The sequence below is a fragment of the Mixophyes fleayi genome, chromosome 9 (genome assembly GCF_038048845.1).
Source record: "Mixophyes fleayi isolate aMixFle1 chromosome 9, aMixFle1.hap1, whole genome shotgun sequence".
Classification (NCBI taxonomy): domain Eukaryota; kingdom Metazoa; phylum Chordata; class Amphibia; order Anura; family Limnodynastidae; genus Mixophyes; species Mixophyes fleayi.
In genome coordinates this window covers 21,598,396-21,615,225 of record NC_134410.1, presented here as the reverse complement: position 1 = coordinate 21,615,225, position 16,830 = coordinate 21,598,396, and the positions used below count along the sequence as shown (strand labels likewise).

At 42.8% G+C, this 16,830-nt stretch overlaps 1 protein-coding gene across 1 annotated transcript; it reads right to left on the bottom strand.

Annotated features, from left to right (window-relative positions):
- Nucleotides 1-70: 70 nt before the first annotated feature.
- Nucleotides 71-10,462, bottom strand: GGN (gametogenetin). Its single transcript, XM_075186860.1, has 3 exons — nucleotides 10,399-10,462; nucleotides 4,326-6,753; nucleotides 71-360 (listed from the first exon to the last, which is right to left on the bottom strand). Exons 2-3 carry the CDS (start codon nucleotides 6,704-6,706, stop codon nucleotides 204-206), a joined length of 2,538 nt encoding a protein of 845 aa, XP_075042961.1. The 5' UTR covers nucleotides 6,707-6,753; nucleotides 10,399-10,462; the 3' UTR covers nucleotides 71-203.
- Between the last annotated feature and the right edge of the window lie 6,368 nt (nucleotides 10,463-16,830).

The window sequence follows — 16,830 nt, the reverse complement described above, 5'->3', positions numbered from 1 at the left end:
AACTCTGTTCATCCACAGCCTGCTATGTCGTTCTGAATGTGTTTCCAATCAATTGAAATAACCTTTTTAAACACGTTTTCTTTATACTGTATAATCCCAGGACTCTCCTTTATGTTCTGCCTACGTTTGGCCCATGTACCATAAAAAAACAAAATCAGAAATCTTACCAGATCCTTTGCAAAATGTAATCTTTATTCTGACAATCACTGTTGCTGCTCGTTCTGATCGTCGGTGCCGTCTTCAGGGACAGTGAGAGCAGGGTGATCAAGCAGGAGTTTGCTTCCTGTGACCAGAGAGGACGCTAGTTTTAGCGTAGTGATCCACATGGGCTCTGCCAGCCTGTTCTCCGACACGGACAACCTGTGTGTGAAGCCAGTAGAGTGAGTGCACATACTGCAAGCCCTTCCCATACAATATCCTAACTACTCCTTGCATATAGTACTATGGTTGGCATGGGAACACATTCTCCATTGCTGTAGCAATGCTAACCATGTTGCCACAGTCGTCGTCATCATCATTTATTTATATAGCGCCACGAATTCCGCAGCGCTGTACAGAGAACCCATTCACATCAGTCCCTGCCCCATTGGAGCTTACAACCTAAATTCCCTAATATAGACACACATTCACACACAGACAGACAGGGAGAGACTAGTGTCAATTTTGATAGCAGCCAATTAACCTACCAGTATGTTTTTGGAGTGTGGGAGGAAACCGGAGCACCCGGAGGAAACCCACGCAAACACAGGGAGAGCATACAAACTCCACACAGATAAGGCAATGGTCAGGAATTGAACTCATGACCTCAGTGCTGTGAGGCAGAGGTGCTAACCATTAGGCCACTGTCACCCATTTACATTTACTTATGGGGGCGTAGCACACCATTAGGCTCCACCCCTGTCAAGCTTAGCCAATCGCAGCAGGGGACGGGGCCACGATGCTGCATTTAGTTCCGCCCCCCTTCAACAACGGCGACAGCTGGATCCGGGATTTTTGCCTGCTCTCTCGGGAGTCCGGGAGAACTCGCAAAACTTCGGGAGTCTCCCGAACATTCCGGGAGAGTAGGCAACTATGGTTTAGCCAGAAAGACAAATTAAAAACAACTATCTATGCTAGAGTTAAGTGGAAATGCCACATTTTTGTGTTTGGTTTAATTCTTTTATAAATGTACATTTTGTATAATGACCCATGAAAATATATTTTCTAATGAAAATATTCTGAATAACCTACTTCAGCTTTGAATATTATCAGTCATAGGCACCAAATGAAAAGTGAGCCCATGGTCATACTCTAAAACCTGCTACCATACTTGCAAGTAATGTTCTGGTATAATATCTCTTTTTTTAAAACGTTAAGGGCCTGATGTTGAGTTAGGAGCAAAGCAAAAAAAGGAGTAAATTTGCTCCTGGGCAAACCATACTACAATGCAAGTGGTGCATATTTATTTTATTTTTATTTTTTTATTTACGCAAAGAAAATACTGGCTACTTTTGCATATATCTCACACAAATGCTTTATTTTTTACACTGAAATTTAAGTTGATCTAGGCCACTATCTATCCCAACAATAAATCTGTCCCCAGATTTTAAATATACCTCCCCTCCAATGCAACATGGTTTTGTCAAGGTGCAAAATTAAGGCCTGATTCAGTTAGGAAAATGAACAAAAAAGGTTGATGCTAAAAAGGTACAGTGCTAACTAGACACTTAATCCTTTTTTGTGCTTTGCTCCTAAGACCACAGTATTAGGGCCATATTTTCAGTTTAAACTGCCGACATCTGACCCTCCTTTACATGAATGGCAGAGGAATGAAGGAGCCAGGGAAGTCCTTAAGTATTCTAACCGTTTAAAATGCACCTTTCACAGACACCCGGCAGATGTGAGTATTAAGGACTTGGTTGATGTGATTTATAATATAGCCTATACAAAGTGGGAAGCAGCCATCTTGTGAGTCAGACCAATGTTCAGGAGTATTGGGAACCAGTGATATCACCACCACATAGGGGATTTTGTATGGTGCATATAGGTGAACGCATCCTATCACTTTGCTAGAAATCGGTGAAATCGCGGCAGTGCGAAGCAGTGATGTTCTTGGTGAATTGATGGCTGCGGTCTCAGGAACATTTGTTTAGCACACAAGATGCTGCCATCCCTGGGTTCTTTAACGTTCTATGGGGGGTATTCAATTGACGGCGTGATTGCCGAAAATCGAGCGCTCGAAAAATATTACTGTTAATATGGTAATCTGCGTAAAAACCGTTAATACGGTAATTTACTTGCTGGATTTCGAGCTGAAATTCGGCGAGTAATTACCGTATTAACGGTAATATTTTTTGAGTACTCGATTTTCGGCCATCACGCCGTCTATTGAATACCCCCCATAAACATGTTTGACTTTGAGCACCAGAATATATCTATAATTTAACTTCAAACTCTTCAATTATACTTTTACATTTCTTCATTTGAAAACAAAGTTGCACTTTGCTTGTTAAGGTGACTGTGACTGATGAAATGGAAATGTAACACTGGAGCGATCATTGTATTGAACAAAGTAATAAAATGTTTTATTTGTAATGTCAATGGCAGTGATCTCTTTGGAAATGATTTCCTATATATGAAATATACACTACCATCTCCTGTAACTGGATGTGTCTATCCTGTGATTAATGTGTACATACAAAGAGTGGAACATCAGTACATCACACACTTGTAGTTCACCACCCACCCTCCTACTTGGTAATTCACACCCACTACCCCATGCAATAAATTACCCACTCATGTTTTCCTAAACAACCAGTACTTCCCAAATCCCCTACCACCTAGTACTCGCCCTTTATTTAAGTGTTGCTGACGCCTGTTAGGATTGCATTGGTTGGGATTGTGGAGTCATAATCCCAAAACATAAAGCTGCTCGTGCGAAGTTGGATGTATCGCAATATCTGCAAATTTGTGCTGCAGTTACAGACAATACAGGGGTGTGTGTGTGTATACGTAGATTTGCTTCCATTTAACACTTGCGCCTGTATGTGATTGGAGAGGTGGGACCATGGTGGGAAGGGGCGGTCTAATGTAGGCCAAGTACAGCCAGGCTGAATTCGTATAATTGGGAACAGATGTGGGCAAAGTGGTTAGCACTTCTGCCTCACAGCACTGGGGTCATGAGTTCAATTCCCGACCATGGCCTTATCTGTGTGGAGTTTGTATGTTCTCCCCGTGTTTGTGTGGGTTTCCTCCCACACTCCAAAAACATACTGGTAAGTTAGTTGGCTGCTATTAAATTGCCCTAAGTCTCTCTCTGTCTGTGTGTATGTATGTTAGGGAATTTAGACTGTAAGCTCCAATGGGGCAGGAACTGATGTGAGTTCTCTGTACAGCGCTGCGGAATTAGTGGCGTTATATAAATAAATGATGATGACCTGCGCTGAAACCCATATACCCACCTGTCAGTAGCTGTATCAATTGCAGGTGCCTGAGGGCTGATGCAAATACACACTGATGAGGGCGACAACGCGGCTGTTGCCAATTCACCCCTGATGCTGACAGGTGCTTTCTGCATTGATCGGGCATATATTATTTTTTTAGTGCACTTTAGCAAGATTTTGTTTTATTTCTTTTATACGTACACAAGGACAGTTATACTTGCTGTATTTGAGAGTTTTTATTTAGTTTTTTTTTTATTCCAACCTAATCCTGAATTTATATTATATAAACAAAAGTTTTAAAATTGGGTGTAAGTATATCTGATATAAGCCTTATGTAAATGTGGATCCAATGCTTCTGGTGCAGAGCTTCGTGCATCTTGCAATTCGCCCAATTTTGCATATTTGGTACAGCCTACGTATCAAGCAAACTCGGCATGAGCACCAAAGTGTGCCATGTGCTGCCTGCAGTTTTCAGCAGCCCCCCCCCTACACTCGGTGTTAAGCAAGGGAGGAGCTATTCGGGCATCAGACCGTCCCTCGCTTTGTTACCGTGGTGAGTAGTAAGTTGTGTACTGTAAAACGCCTCATGGTAACAAGGCAGGGGTGTGCTGCAGCCGTCGACATGGAGTAAAAACAGAAGATTTTTGTGAATCCCTCCCTAAAGTCAAGGCAGATATATCAGCATATTTTCTAAGCCATGGGGGAGCCGGTATCTATCTCAACTCAATTAATGCTGGTGTCAAAGTCAAGCTGTAGACAATAATTGTCTGCATGTTCAAACACACAGTAGCCTGGTGGCTAAACTATCTGTGTAGCTGTAGCCTAACTTGTATTTAAAATGTTTTGCAATACATTTTGTTTCTGAAATTTGGAGAAAATCACTTACCGATACAAAATACTTACCAGCTTATTACATTAGGGGGAAGCTTTGCCGGACAATGTTTGCAGATACATTTCATAGTACAAAGTTTGTCTACATAGAAATCTTTCCACTTTTTGGAAGGCTGATCTTCTGGAGCTCCATCCAGATTATCTTTATCCTGACTTACGCTGTCATTCTGAGTTTCTGGACTGATGGTGGGCTCCTGGGAAGGTGATTTATCCGATGCCGGGAGAGCTTGTTCTGAGTTATTAGAATTTGTATTTTCTCCTGTTTGCAGCTGCTGGATATGAGGAACAGGAGGGCTTGATTTTCTCAAATTAAAGACCGTGATCTGGTGTATGAAAGAGGTCTGGTCTTTTGCCTCAATTTGTGATGGGAAAATGTTTTTGCATGGGGCAGGCTTGCCTTTAGGCTGCTTCTGTGGTGTTTTTGTTTGGGTGTTCCTGCTAGGGTGCACCTGATATACAGGAATATCTGTCATGGGCTGTTGACTTGAATGCCCCTTTGATGACGCAGATTCCAGAGTCGGTAGCAAGAAAGTCGACCCTGTTTTATTCTTCACAATCCCTTCATGGTTCGTGAAAGTATAAGTTTGGGCACTGTCTGTGAATTTTTGTTTAGACTTGCCTTGTTTTGGAACAGGGTAAGTTTCAGAGGACAATCCTTGCTTTCCAGCTCCAAAAAAGCAGGAATTTCTTTGTTTTTGTGCCTTAGCTGAAGGATTTGGGAGGTTCTCAGGAATGGTACCTCCTGCCCAAGAAATGAACATGTCATATACTTTATGTTCTTGTTCCTTTCTGCGCCCTGGCCGTGTTTTCTCCTCCCTATTCCAAGAGCCACTGAACTGAAAATGATCATTTGGTATTTTATTGGGAGAAATCCAGTCAAATTTGGGCTTTTCATCCGTGAAGGTATAACATGGTGGATGCACGGGTTTGTCGGAATCCATTGCTGCTTGCTTTCTGCCTTCAGTCCTTTTCAGGTTTGTTGCGGTCATCTTCTCCTGGACCTCCTCTGTGTTTCTGTGACCAATTTCTTGAACCCTACCCCTGAATTGCACTCCCTTTATGTTCTCTGTTTTCCAAACCCCTCCCTGCTTCTCCTCCTTGGTTGTCCGTCCGTTGAATGGCTTTATTGACACACTTTTCTCACCTTTACCAAGAGATTTATGTGCGGTTGCAAAATCTTTGCCAACTGTTGAAGGCCGTTGTTGCATGCTCACAGGCCAATCATCTGAAAGCTTCTGGGGAGGCTTTACCGGCAAACTTTGCTTGAGGGCGTCTGCATACGAGAAACTTGTTAATGGCGCTGAATGTTTTGCTTCTGGCGTTTTTGTTTTGGGCTTGCAAGATGGTTGACATTTTCTTAAAGGCGGGAGTTTCCTCTGAGGTATCTTCAGGGAAACCATATTTGGCGCCTCGGCTGTGTCTTGTTTAATGTTTTCAGCATTTACTTCCTGAATGTTCACAGAGGGTGCAGTGTTGGCATGTGCTTTGGGAAGCCCCAATTGTGCAGCAAGTGATGGTTTCACAGTAACAGCCTGAGTTTTATCCTTGTTGACGACTTTCTGGTTACCACCTGATAGAGGGGGTCCAGTCTCTGGAGGCTGAGCTTTCGCGCATACATTATCGAACATGTCCTTGGTGTTAAGCCTGTGATTTCTTAGTAAACACCCTGGACTGGCTGCACCCGTGTCTGTAGGCTTTAACGGCTGGTTCACAACTGAGTCCAACTGCTGTGTTTTTTGGACTTCACAAGGTTTGTTAGAATTGAGGAGCTTGACATCTAAAGACTTTTCCGGTAGCTCTGAGAAATGTTCGTTCACAGAAACTGTTCTATGAGCTGTTGCCTTGGCGCACAGCTGACTGTTCTGTGAAGGCATTAGAGATGGAAGTCCTGATGTTGGCGGCAGCATGGCAGCTGTCGTCTTTAATGTCACAATACCTGTTCCCTTCTTTTTTACATCAATCTTATCTTCATGTTTGTCCTCCGTTTCTGTCGGTGGAACTTCTGACTTTGTAAACTTTTTTTCTCCTTGCTCTTTTTCCAAAGTAGATACATGGTTTGATTGGCATTTGACATTATGTATTGGCCATTTTAAAGGTGATGTTTTGGGTGGCTCCAATTTTAACTGTGTTTCTGAGCTAGTCTGACAATTTCTCCTATTTGTCACTTTCAAATAAGGATCTCTCTTGCTTATCACTCTTACGTCTTCTGTCAAGAACCTCCCCCACCTCTGCTCTTTGTCTACATGCGGAGTTACCAAGTTTTTAGAGGATACATCAGAGACTGGAACAGATGTTTCAGCCTCTTTTCTATCATGTCTTCCTTTCACCACCTTTTGATTTAAGATGTTTGTTGGGTTTGACGCTGAACTTGCCTCCGACTGTGTATTACCCATTTTCGCTGCTCTTTGTACACCTAGACAACAGAATTTGAGGTGTACATCTGTAAAACATAGAAAGAATGCCAAATATATAAGTGATGATTCTACTATTTAGAGTAGGAACCTAATTTTTGATCATGGCTAGATTATTAGGAGCTCAGTTGCCAAGGGTGAAAGTTACTAAGTGAACCATTTACCATAAATTCAATAAAAAAGAGTGATATTACAAACTACCTCATGCATCTCTGATGTCACGATGTACTACTAAACTAGGCCAACTTCTCATCAATATTGATTTAGACAAACCAATGGTTTCATCCACTGTGATAAATAGACTTTAAATTCCAACACCATACAGGCCTGCCTAAGTCCAGCATAGTCCCCTAAGAAATATCTTCCTAAAAAAATAATGTATCAATCCTTGGTGGGTTCCTACAGATGTGCTCCACTAGAAATATGTCCAGCTCTTGGTCTGATTCATCAGAAACGTGTCCCGTTTTATGTGTTTCTTACCTCCTCACAAGTTCCCTTGAAAACAGGACTCATGGCTTCATGTATCGGCAAAGTGCATTATAATTGGGAAGAAACATAGTAATAAAACGAGACAAAAGAGGTAAAGGTGCCTAGCTCACCTTACTATCTATGATATACTGTGATAACAGTCCCTACTGTATTTGGTTAATAAAAATGTGTTTGCTACCTCAAAATGTCTAAATATTGTAAATAAATAAAGTCTAAGTTGTCTTTTATTGTGTACTCCAGAGTTTCCCAATCTGTAGTATATGTACCGCTAGGTGTACATCAGATAAGTTCAAGTGGTACTTCTACCAGTTAAACTAGGCTGAAAAGAACAGTTTATGGAATGACATGGTTCTTTCCTAGCTCCCTTCCAACAACTCATTCAGTGCCTTTATCTGTGGCACATCCTCCTCTCAACTCCTACTATCTCTTGGGTTCCCAGATGCCTCTGTTCTTTGCCCTCTCCTTTTCTCACGGTACACATCTTCTCCTGGTGAGCTAATTCGCTCATTCACCCTCCAGTACCTCCTCTAGCTGATTATACCCAAATCCACCGAATATCCCCTGACCTCTCCTATTATCTTGTATGACTTTCTCTCTGCTATTTACACATGGACGGTGCCACGCTACCTAAATCTCAACAGATCAAAACAGCTTATCACCTCTCCTCCTCCCAGAGTCACCATATGCCTTCAAACCTCCCTCACTGCCAACAACATCTTAATTTCCTCAGTCTCCAGACACCATGCGTTGGTGTCATACTTGACTTTGCTCTCTGCTGTAAACCTCACATCCAGTTACTCTCCAAGTCCTGTCACTTCCACCTTCAAAATACAGCTAGAATTTGAACTTTTCTTAACCTACATACAACCAAAACACATCCAATTTCCCACTTTCACTACAACAACCTCCTAAAATCTGGCATCCCCTCACTTCTCTGTTCCTGCTTCCATCCTTTAAATGCCACAACAAGACTGATCTCTCTCTCTCCGCTCCAGACCAACCACCTCACTTTTACAAACCGCGGCGATCCGCAACTCGTCCCTCCTGCTTGTGTCCCAGCTGTCATAGCAACGGCCACAATGTCACTTCTGGGTGTGAGGTCCTGGCAGTCACCGTGGCAACGGTTGGGACGCACTCTTTGACAGTTCTGCGTCCCGGTATTAGTGGTAGCCGGGCGCATGTGCAGAATAAATTAACTGTGTATTCCCAGCCTCAGGTGGCTGATTCAAACCATTTAGCCCTCCTTAAATCTGATTGGACAGTCTGGGTATTTAAGGCAGGGAGGGCTTAGCCTCCCTGCCGGTTATAGCGTTGTTTCCTGGCTGCTGACCTGCTCTTGTACTTTGTTCCTGTACTCCTGGATAGACCCTTCAGTCTATGACCCTTGGCTTGTTTATTGGACCATGATTTATTACTGGTGACCCTGACTTCTGCCTGTGACTCGGATATCCTGTCTTTCTGCCAGACCAGACCCTTTCCCTGGACCTTACCTTGCTTGCTACCTGCTTATGCCCTTTGACCTCGGCCTGTCTATGACTTTGTTTATCTCCTGCCGTCATCCCCTTGCCCGTGCTACAGTTATATCCATAAGGTTGTACTATGCAGAGCATAAGACCAAGGGGCATCTGAGTACCTGTAAGCGCAACATGCTCTACGGGAAAGGTGGCTGCTATAGGTGAAGACCTCTACCACCCGTTCTACAAGCTTATGACAATAGCCGTTAGCCATGACACTCACACTGCAAATTCTTATGCTGGCTCCCTATGTTCTCCAGAATCCAATTGAAAATAACTTGCCTACAAAGCCCTCAACATCACCTCTTCGTACATCTCAAACTTCATATGGAAAATACTCACACCCTTGTCAATCTGTCTCTGACCTACACCTCGTCTCCTCTCTAATAATCACCTCTGACTTCCGCCTACCAGACATCTCCTGTGATGCTACCTATGGAAATCTCTACCTCGCCTGATCAGACTCTTTTCCAACCTTCAAATCTTTCCATGCTCTCTGAATAGACCTCTATATTAGAGACTACTCTACCCCACCTATACTCCCACTGGTATGCCCTTGCTGCTGTGTGAATTTCCCTCTACATTGTAAGTGCTCCCATGACCAGTGTGTTCCTGACCCTTTGCTTTCACATCTGCATTTATTTGTTCTACCTTATATATCTGTTTGATGTATCCTCTGTTTTCCCTGCCTGTTGATGTGAAGCACTGTGGTACCTTACAAATCAATTGACGACGGGATCGCCGAAAATCCCACGCTCAAAGAATATTACCGTTAATACGGTAATTACCCGCTGGATTTCAGCTCAGGGAGCTGCGAGCTGAAATCCAGTGAGTAAATTACCGTATTAACGGTATTTATGCGCAGGATTACCGTATTAACGGTAATATTCTTTGAGCGCGGGATTTTCGGTGATCCTGCCGTCAATTGAATACCCCCCTAATAATTCATGAATAATACATGTTCAAAACTAAATAGAAGGTGTGTTCTTTCAACCATTTTAAGACATAAAAATTTGGGGCGTATTCAATTGTGAGCGTTAATGCTAACAAACGAGCGCTCGAAAAATCTTAGCGTTAATACGGTAATTACTCACGGAATTTCAGCTCGCAGCTCCCTGAGCTGCGAGCTGAAATCCCGCAAGTAAACTACTGTATTAACGCTTTTCGCGTGCAATATTACCGTATAAACGGTAATATTTTTCGAGCACTCATTTTTCAGCGTTAACGCTCACAATTGAATACGCCCCAAAGGGTCATTTGGTAAATGTGTATACTCATTTGGATGTACTACATTTACACAGGGACGGGGGGCTCTTAGGATAAATTGATCCACAGTAGGGGTACTTAGAAAACATTTACCATTATAAGAGGGTTCATGATGCAAAAAGCTTACTTACCCCCTGCCTTATACTACAGAAATCCTAAATGGAAAGAAATCGCAGTTGCTGTCTCAGACAGCAGGGGGCAGTGGTCCACCCCTGCTTCTATCTGTACCTGTATCTCTTGCAGCGTCTCTATAACTACTTACTATCACTTCAATAGTAGTTATCTGCATTTTGTTTTCCAGGTATATTTCTGCAGGGCTCTAGTGACATTTGCACCTATTAATTGCTAACAAATGATGACATGTTGCATCGGTTACACACAGCAGTTGTAGACATACAGCCCTACCTGCCGCACTGGTCTCCTGCAGCCCAACCGCCTCTTTACTCCCGGGCAGAGCCAGCGAGGTTGCTCGAGTGATGTAACGTGACGTATTCATAGCCACGCCCCCTCGCGCAGCCGCCGATCTAAGCGTTACCCTCACCCGCGGAGCAGGACCACACGTGACCTGCCCGTGATACATGGTCCAGCTCTTAATGTGTCCTCTCTGACGTGTTTCTGCCCCTCCTGGCTCTCATAGGAATGTGTATCACCACTTAGTGTGTCTCCTTGGACACATGTCCAAGCTCATGTGTCTCCTTAGACATGTGTCCTAGTTGATCGTGTGTGCTCTCAGACAGGTGTGTTAGACATTCATGTATGTCCCAGCTGGTAGTCAGACAAAATGTCCCTGCTCTTCATGTATCTGTTCATAAGTTCCTTAGAAATACGAGCCATGTCTTCATTTGTCTACTCAGAGGTGTTCATGTGAGCTGTCCAAAATATGTATTAGCTTTAGATGTATCTCATTAGATTTGTTCAAGCGCAAGTGTCTCCTTATATATGTGTCCAAGCACATGTCCTCTTATATATGCGTCCAATCTCATGTGTCCCCTTGGAATTAGATATGTGTCCAAGCTCATGTGTCCACTTTGACATGTGTTATATTTCATGTGTTCACTTAGATATGTGTCCAAGATCATGTGTCCCCTTAAGCTTAGACACATATCTAATTCTATGTGTCCAAGCTCATGTATCCCCTTTGACGTGTCTAAGCTCATGTGTCTCCTTAGACATGTGTTCTAGCTCACGTGTCCCCTTACTCATGTGTCCCTTTGGAATTTGATGTGTCTAAGCTCGTGTCCCCTTAGATATGTGTCCAAGCTCATGTGTCTCTTTAGACATGTGTTCTAGCTCATGTGTCCCCTTCTATATGTGTCCAAGCTCACGTGTCCCCTTACTCATGTGTCCCTTTAGAATTTGATATGTGTCTAAGCTCATGTGTCCCCTTAGATATGTGTCCAAGCTCATGTGTCTCATTAGACACGTGTCCAAGCTCATGTGTCTACTTTGACAATTTTCCTAGTTCATGTGTCCCCTTAGACATGTGTCCAAGCTCATGTGTCTCCTTAGACACATGTCCAAGCTCATGTGTCTACTTTGACAATTTTCCTAGTTCATATGTCCCCTTAGACATGTGTCCAAGCTCATGTGTCTCCTTAGACATGTGTTCTAGCTCATGTGTCCCATTCTATGTGTCTAAGCTCATGTGTCCCATTAGATATGTGTCCAAGCTCATGTGTCTCCTTAGACACGTGTCCAAGCTCATGTGTCTACTTTGACAATTTTCCTAGTTCATGTGTCCCCTTAGACATGTGTCCAAGCTCATGTTTCCACTTAGACATGTGTCCAAGCTCATGTGTCTTCTTTGACATGTTTTAGTTCATGTGTCCAAGCTCACATGTCTCCTTTGACACATGTCCAAGCTCATGTGTCTCCTTAGACATGTGTCCCAGTTGATCATGTGTGCTCTCAGACAGGTGTGTTAGACATTCATGTGTCCCTCTGAACGTCATACCAACTCTTAATGTGATCTATATCTTGGCTCTACATAGATCTTTGACATCTGCATTTGCCCCTACAGAAATAAGTTTCAGCACTTTGTATGTCCAAGAGAGTTGAGTCCAATTTCTTCATTTATCCCTCAAAAATGTGTTCACACTAAAATATGTCCCTTTCCTGATCCCTTTCCTAATGCGCCACCACAGAAATATTGTCCAGCATTCCATGTGTTACCTCTGAAATATGTATCACTTCTTCATGTATTGTCACAGATATATCGCCAGTACTTAGCACATGCTTACAGAAATATATCCCATTCCTCCTGGCATGTACCCACAGAAATATACTAATTTTCCTTGTATATCACATTACCGAAATATGTTCTCTCTCCACCATAAGTATGTTCAAGCTCTTTCTCACAAATATGTCGGTTCTCCACCTCTCTCAACTGAATGTTCCCGTTCATGAGTTAATGTTGATTTTATATATGTATGTACCGGCCTGTGCATACTGTATGTACCATCAGAAATATGTCCCACAAAATATCAATTCCTACATCCTACAGTTCCCGATTTCCATGAAAAGTTCTACATTGTCCATTGGAGTCTTTGTACTTGTCAATGTCCCTGGGTTTTTGTGTTAGTTAGTTACTTTCTTTGTTTTAATTGTTGGGTACAATTCTCACCAACTGTCCCTAAGTTGTATGTTATTTAAGTTACAATGTATTAGGTGATAGGTAAATTTAACTTCCCAAGATGAAGGAACTTATAAAATGCCAGCGACGATTTATGGGATTCTGTGAATGGCAGATGGGGCTGTATACATTAGGGAAAATTAGATTTTTCCCCTCCAAGTTAATTTTTTTTTATTTTAACTGATTTTGAATTTCATGCAAAGTTCACAATGTGTGCCCATATTACTTAGTGGTATAAACTGTTCAATACAGAACAATCCTACGGCCATCAGCTTTAAATTGCCTTGTTTCATTTTTCCATTTTGTGAAGTTTGGGGCGTTTTAGACTTTTACCTCCTGTTGCACATCCTGGCGCTGATTCACACAAAAACATTTCTTGAAAGACATTTTATGATAGAAAAAGTTGTTTGCCATTCCTCCACTTGTCTCAGGAGCTGGCCTGTGTTTTGTCATGTCCCTGCCCTTCATCATCATCATTATCATCTATTTATATAGCGCCACTAATTCCGCATCGCTGTACAGAGAACTCACTCACATCAGTCCCTGCCCCATTGGAGCTTACAGTCTAAATCCCCTAATACACACACAGAGACTAAGGGCAATTTAATAGCAGCCAATTAACCTACCAGTATGTTTTTGGAGTGTGGGAGGAAACCGGAGCACTTGGAGGAAACCCACGCAAACACGGGGAGAACATACAAACTCCACACAGATAAGGCCATGGTCGGGAATCGAACCCATGACCCCAGTGCTGTGAGGCAGAAGTGCTAACCACTAGGCCACCGTGTTGCCCTTCTCTTCTCATACCTACCAACATGCAGGTCCCTGGCAGAGGGGCAGGGGGCATGGCCATGTCACAACAGGGGGAGTGGTCACACACACTCAGAGGGCTGTAAAGTGCTAGGCTGCCCATTACATACTACCCTTTCCCGAACATTCCCACCCGTGGGTCAAACACTTCCCCCGGCGGGCCCTAAAATCGTGACTGTTCCGCTGAAACTGTGACAGTTGGGAGGTGTGCCTTCTGTCAATCACTGCTATGGTAGTGGCCTTATAATGCTGCTATTAGCAGAGCTGATACAACACTATGAATGTGCTGCTCCTATAACCTGAACGTATTTTGATGTCCTTGTATGGATTGGGGATTACATTATATGATGGGATATCGTACAGGTCAAAAAGTTAAGTCTGCAAGCAATTTATTTATTGTGAAATCCCTGAACCTCCCTTATGTGTGAATCGGTCAATCCGCACGCTGCATTTTTGCTCAGGAAATCTGCAAAGATGTCACTCAGCCTCTGCCTGCTTACTCAGAGACACACCTGTCTCCTAACATGGTATTCTGCTGCAGAGGGGTGGAAGAGAGCATGATGGATATACTTAGTGAAGTATAAATGTCAAATTGCGGCTTTACTTGCTATTTAGCCAATAAACCAGCCATTTGCCAGGCACAGTTATCACAATTGCATCTGGTCCACCTTGCTGAGTCTGCTGAAAATGCCTCTTGAAATCAATATAGAAATGGCTGTGGTGCCATGGTTCCAACCATCAGTAAATCATTTGACTAAAAAAAAAAATACAATGTGACAACTCACTTTTCTATTCTCCAATGCTTTTCAGAAAACTTTGATAAAACTATGGATTCTTTGACCATTGAAAATTGAATCGTACCTGTTTCGTTGGTTTATCTAGGTGGTCTGCCTGGCACACATCAAGATGCACGCCTACTTCCACTCGCCAGATGCCCCTGCAATCTGAGAATGCACCTAGTTGTGCACAGCGGTGGAAGAATCTAAGACCTTGCGGAGCTGCAATGAAAATTAATGAAAGGGGAAATGGCAAACAGCCAATCAGAGCTGCTTGCATCTGATTGGCTGGATCAAAAACCACTCCGACTGGCTGTTTACTTATTGACCCCTAGAGGTCAAATAAGTTAATGAATTCACATTGAGGATCCATAAGGAGCAAGTATCATCATTCTTTTCTGATTTAATTTTTTTTATATTTTAAACCATTTTGACTATTTCCAGAAGAAAGAACATTACCTATGGATTTAGGTGTCTAATAAATATGTAAACTAGAGCTATGTGAGTGTTTATTTATTTTTTAGAAGGCTTTGTAAATTGGTGTCTGTGTGTTTTTATCACTTAGGGGGTAAAAGCACGGTAAAGCAACCAAGAAAGTGCTGGACTCAGTGCTGGTTCACAGAGGCAAGGCTCAACAAAATGACCAGGTGCTGTTCACAGGAAGCTGTTTATATAGGCTTGAACCTGTGGTAACAAGCCTCAGGTGCTGGAAACTCATTACCAGCAGCAGGCCATTCCCTGATGCAAGTCTACACAGATGAAATGAAAAGGATGCAGCATGTTATTGACTGAGCCTGTGGCTCACTGTGCAGAGGTTGCACTGCTGCAACCCAGAGTTGGCATTTTAAGCCCCAGATTCCTTCTGGGCATTGGCATGAAAATCCCTGCATCTATAGCAGCGTATTTTCATGTCATTGAAGAGGCGTGATCTCAAATGGTGACCCCTGCGTACTGCGAGGCCTTTAGTGGAACTGAAACTGGCACAGCAGTTCAAGCGAGGGACTGCACAGGACCTGATCGTTATAGTGTGAGAAGTCAGCCTGACATAACCTGGTGCTGGGTGTTGCTTTTCCAGGGAGAGTCTGCATGCATTGTCTCTCACATCACCAATAACAAGCCCAGGCTACAGCACTTGTGCTGGGCAATAAAAACACTCGGAGAGTATCTTGAGGCATCCCCTTTTATATGCTTTGAGTTGTACGTATCATAAGATAGTAAGGCTACAATCTTGCCAATGCAGGTTTACGTCCGCATTCAAGCCACAACTTTACAACCTACCTTAAATCACCCCCTGTGTATGCAAATTAGCAGTGTGTCCCTATAATCCTTGGGTAGGGGTGATACATAGATAATTGTCTGATCTGGGATAGGTTTGGGCAGGATATTTAAGGAACGCCAACCTAGCCTGCAAATCAATACTCACCGATAAAAAGTATTTGTGAGAACGGAGCTGTGTGACATCACAAAACAGCATGTGTACTGTGCTTTTGCAAGGGTTGTAAATGAACTTTAGTCTACTATGTGGTAGAACTACATATAACATACACCATGCTATCGGATGGGCTTAACTCAGTTTTTGAACCGAATTTTCCTCTAAACAGCTCCTAATAAATAATTAACACATAATTTAATAAATGTTCATGTTCCATAAATACCATGTCAATAAAAAATGATGGTCATTAATGATTTTTTTTTGTTTGCCCCAAAAATATTTTCAAGCACAAAATTAGGCCTTATAGAAGGAACATTCAGCAGGTACGACCATGTAGGTGCTTGGACTCCAATGTGGCAGAAATTATCATAGTTATTTACATTTACTAAAAGGGTCAAATGTAGCAATATTGTAGTGCTCCTGTGTGTATAGCGCATTGACTAAGAGGAAATAGGGGAATTCTGACCTTAGGGTTCTTATGTGGCATGGCATTATGTGATGTATAATCAAAGCAAAGACTATTTTATAAAAATGAAAACCCATTGCTGTATTTTTAAAGCCTGATATTATAACAGAATAAAATAAAATAAAATGAGTCTATGTCGTATATGTGACTTGGCCTGTGAGATGGATTGTCATAGAAATATAGCACTGTGTAGTGATCCTTCATACTTTAGTCCTGGCATTGGAGTGGTTTATAAATTCAAACCCAGCCCCAAACTGTGTGTGAACATATTAATGTGTATCCTCTATAGTGTCTGTATTAGAAAACAATGGCTGAGTGCCTATTACCATTGCCTCCAAGCTGGTGGTGTTTGTGCCAACCATTGTGTGGGCACCTACATTAATCCTACTGGAATGTACACTCTCCATCCCTTGTACGTGGTTATCGTTAGGGGCACTGAGGGGGAGGAGGATACATGGGAGTTGGCCTGACTTATGGGCATGGCAAATTAAACAGATTAAAAAAGCAGTGGATGTAGCCACCGCATGGCGCCCAGAGCAGTAAGGGGCCCCATGGCTCCAGCCAGGGCCCCCACAAATGAATCGGCCCATTAGGTAGCTTCAAAACGAGAGCAGATGACTGTCTGGACCAATAGCAGGGAGCTTCTGGCTTCCTATAAGCCTGTGTTGTTATACACCCCAGCTTTTACCAGCAGCACAGAAGCCCTGAGACAACTGCCTCA